Here is an 8,331-nt window from a genome sequence, read left to right on the forward strand (position 1 = left end):
GGGCTAGAGGGATCTAAATAGGCTCTAAATTTCGACTCGGGTTCAAAGTCAATGCAGTTTTTTGTCTGAATCAAATGTACACAAATTATAATTTTCCAAAGATTTCATTAAAAATGTCCTACCTGGCTAATATTAAAAAAAAAAAAAATACGACTTAATTATTATATTCAAAGAAATTATTCAAGCTCTTATGTCATAAATAAACTGATTTAAATATTTATCATTCAAATATTATTTTAAACCCACTTATTATTTATTTATTTATGAGTGCATTAAATAATTAACTTATGCGCGAGTTGAAAGACTTTTCAAAAAAATTTAAATGGAGATTTATGGGTCTCTAATTCGTATACGACAGTCGTAGTCTTCACTAGATTTATTTGTCGGCTTACTTTCTAGCGCCTCGCTAAATAAAACATCAATCGATACAATAGAAAATCAATAAATCCACAAATAGCCGAATTATACAACGACAAATGATAAGAAATTTGCGGTAAAAATAAATTTTGTACAGTTATAATTCCGTAAACTATAAACCTCTTTAATAGTGAAAATAAAATAAATATATATGACATTAATGATGTTATAACCATGTGTTGGTTATAAAATATACTAATAATATAAGCAAAGGTACTAATTTAGTACTTCTTGGATCACAGCAGCTATTTTTTGCAATTTAACATAAAAAAATTTAATTTAAAATTAATTTGCAGACCCGTTACTTAAATATACACGATAAATTGCTGATTTTAATCGTAATTGTTTATTGTTTGCACATTTTCGATTCAATTAAAAAAAATTTATGACGAATTGTTTCAAAGTCTCGGGATATGGATCGTTGGTTGTGTTAATTATTAATGCTATTATTAGTACTTTTTTTTTTTATAAAATACTTTCTGGTGTTATTGGATATGTCTTCGATTTCTGGGTTATGAAGTCGATTTCACATACAGAAGTCATCTGCGATCGATGAATCCAGTTGTAAAGAAAGCGCACAATTTTTAAGTGACCGATTTTTAAATAACTTCTTTACCAAAAAAAATTTTATCAGTATTTATGTCTTTTTTATTTTCAATAAATATATGAGCTTAGTTTTGGTGTGTGGAAAAATGGGCCATAGTCAGCCTAGACAGTCGGAGTAATTTAAAATTTTTGAAAAATTTTTTTTTGTAATTCAGAGCCGTTTTACCCCAGGATCAGATTTTTCTAATTTTCAATAAAATGATTCAGAGAACGGGTACTTGAATTAGATATCAATATATTAGGGTAGTCCAAAAAAATTTGAACCAAATTTGAGCTAAAAAAAAATTTGGAAAATATTAGAAATGTCAAATTTATTTATTTTTTTTATTACAGCAAATTTTATTTTACGTAAAAAAAAATAATTATCTCCTGAAAAATGACAGCTAAAAAAAATGAATTTTTGAAGGTCGTTCGAAAATTTCCCCAACTCGTAAAATTTCAAAACTTTTTAGCTTTTTATAAAACTGAAATATTCATGACCTTGGTCAATAGAAAAAAAAAGTACAGTTATTATAATTTTATTAGTGACCTATCATACCCCATTGTAATAGCAAGAGTAACCCCCTGTAAATAAAGGTCTTAAAAAATAAATGGAGAGTAAAATAACCGGGCCAGTTGGGCAGTTATAACTAGGTCGGGGCCATTTTGCTTCCGATAAATTTCTTCTTCGTCATCATCATCATCTTCATCAGTTGGTCTTACTTGTACAACTGCACACTCACCACTCAACATACATTATACACACATATATATATATATATATATATATATATACATATATATAATAATACAAAGTTAACATTCACATTTTATTTGTAGTGACTGAATCCTCGCGACCGAGATCCCGAGACCTCCGACCGTGTGAGCTTGTGAGAAAATCTTCATGTCGCTATGGGCAAATCTCTTATATTAGCTTTGCTGGTATTCCTATCATATATATACATATATACATATATATGTAATCCAATGCTTGTAATAAGAGCCTTTGACTTGTAAACCGACACATATATTTACCTCATGTAACACTTATCGCTAAATTCCACATGTGCGCATATATATATAATATATATTGATATATGTATATAAATATTAACACCACATTTTATTTTACCTCTCCCTCATTAATGAACAAATTATTTAATCAGCTTGAAAAAATAAATCTCGAATTACATTAAATACTGCTCATAATCATAACAAATTACGACTTATACATATATACATATATATATTTATAAAAAAAAATTATTACATTACGATGTGACGAGGTTAATATAATATATATAATTAATTTTAATTGCATATTGTCTGAGATAATAATTACGACAATAAGGAGTAAAGTGAGCTAACGCATTAACATTATGCTGAGAGTCAAGATCATGTAGATCAGTAGATCTGCTTCAACTACAGGAAGATAACGGTTTATTTTTTGTATCATATCACAAATGTTATATATATATGTAACACTATTGTTCAAAGATTGTTCTTTAGTTTGGGAATTTTTTTTATTCTCCACATGAACGTCGCTGTCAACTACTTTTGTATAACAATACCCATTTTAAGTGGGTGGTGGGTGGGGGTAATTTTTTTATGGAACAACACCAGCAAGTAATTTTGAAAATAATAAAAATAAATCAAAATTCATTTATTATTAAAAAGTAGTTTTAGTAGAAACAAAAAAAAAGTCACTGCACTGATAATTTTTATAAAGGAGGCGGGGGTGGGGGTGTTGCAAGATGGGGTGGCTCCAAAATTTTATAAAAAATTCCAGTGTCAGTCGAAAAATTTTTTTAATGGCAGTTTTTTTTTATTCCCTTTGGATGTCATTAAAAAAAAAAAGTGACGTATGTGGGTCCCTGAACTCTTAGTAATTCATGTGTACCCCGTTTTGTTTCCCCCTCCCCAATTTGACATCCTAGTAAAAATATAAGTAAGTAATAAAAAAAAAAATGTTATTGTTAATCACTAATTGAAAAATAAATAAAAATAAGACAAAGAGAAACGTCGAGGTATGCGTTGGAGTGTTTACCACAAATAAAATGAAAGTTATCGCTCTTGCTTTCAATCTAACTAGACAGTTTGTGTCTCTCTTTCGCCTACTGGATACTAGCTTATTATCCTTTACGCTCTTGGGTTCTCGTTCACGTTTTATTTATATTATGCCGATGTCCATTACCCATTTCCCATTACTATACCACTAACCACTTAACCCAACCCGGTACCCATTGCATTGGAGTGAATCTTTACGGTGGCAAGATTGATACCGAGTACAAGTAATTGGTAGCTGTGGAGATAGTCATCTTATCGCGGGTCTTATCTATATCTAAGTCTGCAGGATAGATATAATAGGTGTAGCTGCACTTAAACACCAAGTAGATGTAGTCAGTCATGGTCAGCCGTGAGAGTAACAGAGATAGCGATTATTCTGTAAAACGCGAGATCGTTAATTAGTTATAGTAATTAACATCTATTTGTTTTTAAATTCAATTAGGGGAGGGTGGAGCAGAGCGGCCTCCCTGAAATTTTGATCAAAAAAAAAATTTTTTTTTTCGCCTAATTATTATAAATTCGATATGTTTGCGCATTTTTACCCCTACGCATGACATTTGGGGCAAAATGGACAAGCCCAAAATTTTTAAAAATTAATTTTTTCATATTTTTATCGTCAAATTAAAAAAAAATTATTATAATTCTACACTTCTAGCCCTACGCATAACATCTGGGGCAAAATGGACCAGCCGAAACTTCCGAAAAAATTATTTTTTCATATTTTTCGGCCGTTTCTCGATGTAAGAGGCAAATTTGGTCACTAAAAATATATAAAAAAAAAAATTTTTTTTTTAGTTGATAAATTTTTGAAATAAAGTAAAACTATAGATTTGTTTTTTTTTTTTATTAAATAACAATTAGTAATTAAGGTAATCGAGAGTGAACGATTTATTACACCTTAAAAAATTTTTTTCGAGTAATATAAAACCAAAAATAGTTGTCAAGAGAAAGATATACATCCTTAATGATGAAAACAATTTAAAAAAAAAAAAAACGAAAAAAAAAATTTTTTTATCATTTTTTGGAGGGGGGCCGCTCTGCCCCACAAAAAAAATTTTTTTTTTTTTAGAATTTTGGCAAAATGTCAATAAATTTGTTCAAAATAGGACAAAAGTAAAGTGATCTTATGGTTGAAAGCCACAAAAAGTAATAATTGGCTTAGGGGGGCCGCTCTGCCCCACCCTCCCCTATCGCGCCCTTTAATATTTTTATTCATATGCAAATTTTTTTTTTTTTAATATTTTGATAATCGAGCATTTAAAAAAAAAATTTGAATCGAAGGCTCGTATTTAAGGGGGGGGGGGGTGGATAATAATTGGGGGTATTAATTAAAAAATGAGAGGTTAATTTTCAGATTAATGTAAAATACCCAAGAATGCGTGGATCGTTTGTGTGAGTAATTTCTAGACAAGCCCATGAACTTGACATTATCGTCAAGTACAGAAGCAACCAGGCGCAGTGCCAAGGCCTTTTACGTCCACTGACGTCGACTGCCATCGCACAATTTAACAACCAGTGACTTAACATTTAACAGCTAAGTATATACCGTATATTTAATACACGACAGTAGACAGAGCTCACTTATTTGTATGGTAATGCAAACTTGTTTGTCAATGTGCCGATAAGAGCCGCGACACTGTGTACGTTTGAGGGAAAGTGCACTTTGCGGTATTCAGCTAGACCGGATGATGGTACCATGTGTCTTAGAGAACCAGGTCGAGCATTTGTCGTAGATATTTCACATTTTTTTTCTTTCTTCAAACTTCCTTTTGAATATCATTTACTTTGTGTCGTAGATACACAAGTGGAATTAAAAATTCAAATTTCAAATAGAAATTGACTTTCACAGGTTAAGTATTTAACTGTTCAAGTAATCACCTGATTAGCGATTACTGATTAGGATATAAATCAGGGAAATATTGGATTTAAAAAAAAAATTGTAGGAGTATCAGAGGTCACTTCCTCCCCCTTTCTCATTGGAAATATTCAAAATATTTTCTCACTAATTTTGAATGCTATACATATATATTCTTAGTAAATAGAGAAGGGGCAAATCGGCCCTCTATAGTTCTCTTGAGCTAAAACTATGAAAGATTAATCGACCCCTGATTTTTTGATTATCAAAAAATTGAATTTTTTGCTTACAATCCATTTTGCCCCGAATTTTGGAAATTTTTTATTTGTGGCTGGGCCCTAATGATACTAAATTTTTATTTGAAAAAAGAGACTCATTTTGCCCCCACTTCATTCTCTGTATATTTATGTATGAAGTAAAATGGGGCAGTTTGGCCACTTTAGGCAAAATGGGGAAATTTTTCAATGAAAAATTTAATTTTTTGATTTAAAAATTTTTATTACCGCAAATAGAGAAAAAAAAATTTATCATGGGGTCAAATGGTTACAAAACTTTTAGTGCAACAAAAAAAAAATCCCATTAATAATTTTGATCAATAAATTTTTCCTACAGAGTAATTATGAAAATATTTGATGATACTGAAGTTAGCAAACGTCTAATAATTTTTTGATTTTTTTTTTTAGACGATAAACCATAAAAAAAAAATATTTGAAAAAATTGCACCTGTAGTTTTAAAAATTTTCTACATGTGCATATTTTTAGTTTTTTTTTTTCTGCAAATTTAATTGTTCAAAAAGACATCAAAAAATTTTGAATTGTCTGCTAACCTCAGGATCATAAATACTTGATATATTTATAATAAATCATATTTATAAAATATATAAATAATTACAATAAATAAATAATAAATATTTTCAAGTGCATTTTGATGTATGAGGCCACAAAATCAGGTTTTCTGGACACATGCGACGTTCGTAAGCATAACGGTCAGTTGATCGAAATTCTCAAAGCAATAGTATGTATAATACATCCATATATACCTCCACACATATAACCATAAAAAATAATATTCCAAGAATTACTGGAAAGTGGAAATTTCCTCTCCTATTTAAATGAAATTCGTCGCGGGTCAACGACCTCCAAAATATTTACTTACAAAATATTATTTAACCAAAAATAAATAAATAAAATCCTGAATATTTATAAAAAATTTTTATTTCCATTCAGTAATAAAATTAAATAAATTACAAAAAATATTAAAATTCCCAATAAATTCAAAAAATATAAATATCCTATTTTTAGCTTAATTGACATTATTTTTTTGTACTATCAATTAATGGCTACAGAAAAAATTGTGGCTAATAAATATTAAAATTATTATTTTTAAATACAAAAAAAAATTAATTTGTGTATTTTTAATTTGCTATTGTTTTTTTTTTATCAGAATTAATTTACGTATAAAATGATCATACATAATAAGTATTTACACATGAAGCCACATTGAAATATAAAATTGTCAATAATGGCGACAGCTTAAAACGACCAACGATAAATATTAAAAAATAAATACTTTAATCTCCATTTGGTTATTTAATTAAGTGGTAATTAAAAATAAACCGCTAATTAAATAACCTTGGGGATCTACGATGGCAATGACAGTGGCAGTGACAGTAACAGTGACAGTGACAGTGACAGTGACAGTGACAGTAGAATGTAATGATGATTTAATTTAATTGTCGTCTCTTTTAAATAAACGTTATTTGGCAGTTAAGTCATGAAATTTTAAACAAAATAATTAATGGTAGCCAGAGAAGGGCTGGTTTTGTCCAGCGTAAGATCCATGTCCGTCATCCCAGCCTCCAGATGACCATCCGCCATTTGCGACCGGTGGTGACCATCCGCCGACACTTCCTGAGTTCCAACCCGCATTGTAAGCCGTCGTGTCAGCGCCCTTTGACCAGAGTGACTTCAGACCAATGAACGCCGAGATTGCGAGGGAGATAAGAGATGCAAAGATCGCCTTCTTGGCTAATAATGCGATTCCGAAGTACGCCAAGACTGCGAGGGCGCCAATTTTGACTTTCGCGGCGATCAAAAGTGGGAGGATTGACTTGAGAAGTTTTTTCTTTCCACGGCCTGCAATCAAAAAATTTTAATTGTCAATCATTTTTTTTTATCACACCTTCAAATTATCACTTGAAAAAAATCGAAGGCCAATTTTCGTATCTTCAATTTTTAAAAATTAATTATTAATTATAAATTACCTTCAACGACTTCATCGACAGCTTGTCTAACTTCTTGGGGAACAGAGTCAACCATAGCACGTGCAGTCTGTCCGATTTTTTCAACGACTGGAGCGAAATTGATCTACAAAATATCAAACAATAAAATATTTACCGACCTAAAATAATTTATTTTTTAAATTAAATTTTTAAAAAATTACCCTGAGGCTGCGTCCGGTCATAAAATCGCTCGCCTCGTCACTGACGAAATTTTCTAAGGCACTTTGACGCCCGGCGACGTCATTAGCGGCGTCTATTTCCTGATCATAAATAACGTCTTTTGAACCCCGCGAATCCCGAGCGGCGCTTTTAACCAGACTAACACCACTGAATAATTCAATGCTGTCTTTCGTGAAGAACTCTTTGGCCTTTCTGTAGAGGCTCTTTTGCACGCAGGAAATGCTGTCTTGTTCAAAACACTTGTTAATATCCTGACCGCTTATTAACACAACAGCCATCGAGAAGCACACGATTTTTAAATACGTATTCATTGTCACGTTTTTTTTTTAAATTGTTTAAAAACTTTATATTAATAAGTAAACTTTGTATATAAATTTATATATATACGACAGTTGTATTAGACGAGGACTTAATACCGACTCTCACGTGGTTAAAATTTGGTGTGGTCCATCCGACAGGCTCTTTAGCTTATATTTGGCGTTGTCCCCTCTTCGTGGCCCAAGACGCCCAGCAAATCCCCTCCCAAATATATTTGACGTTGATTTTTTATCCTTCTATTAGTGTGTGTACCACGTGTGCCCATCTGGCTGGTGGGCATGCTGATGTCGTCGTACTCGTAATCGTTAAAGACGGTTTATTTTAACGCTAAGACCCAGTACCGAGCAATACAATCGGTGCCGGGCATAGCGGACAGACGTGTTTTAACCTCTCGACCAAAAGTATTCACCAATGAGGTGAACCACAGAGCTGGTGGGACGAAGCTCCACGATGACCCAGCCCGTCAACGACAAATAGAAAACCGCACCTTTGAATTTTTTTTCTTTTTTTTTTATTATTATTGTTATTATTGTGCGTCTTTGTCATGTGGACACACTAGAGTACTTGTACCCATATCCTCTTTTATGTTTATTTTATGTTATATGTCCACTACACGAGACCTAGATC

The 8,331-nt window shown here is 31.4% G+C and overlaps 1 protein-coding gene across 1 annotated transcript; it reads right to left on the minus strand.

Moving 5' to 3' along the window:
- Positions 1-6,245: 6,245 nt before the first annotated feature.
- LOC130677980 (uncharacterized) lies at positions 6,246-7,835 on the minus strand. Its single transcript, XM_057484922.1, has 3 exons — positions 7,368-7,835; positions 7,189-7,291; positions 6,246-7,060 (listed from the first exon to the last, which is right to left on the minus strand). Exons 1-3 carry the CDS (start codon positions 7,695-7,697, stop codon positions 6,720-6,722), a joined length of 774 nt encoding a protein of 257 aa, XP_057340905.1. The 5' UTR covers positions 7,698-7,835; the 3' UTR covers positions 6,246-6,719.
- Positions 7,836-8,331: the final 496 nt, after the last annotated feature.

This window comes from Microplitis mediator, chromosome 11 (assembly GCF_029852145.1).
Source record: "Microplitis mediator isolate UGA2020A chromosome 11, iyMicMedi2.1, whole genome shotgun sequence".
Classification (NCBI taxonomy): domain Eukaryota; kingdom Metazoa; phylum Arthropoda; class Insecta; order Hymenoptera; family Braconidae; genus Microplitis; species Microplitis mediator.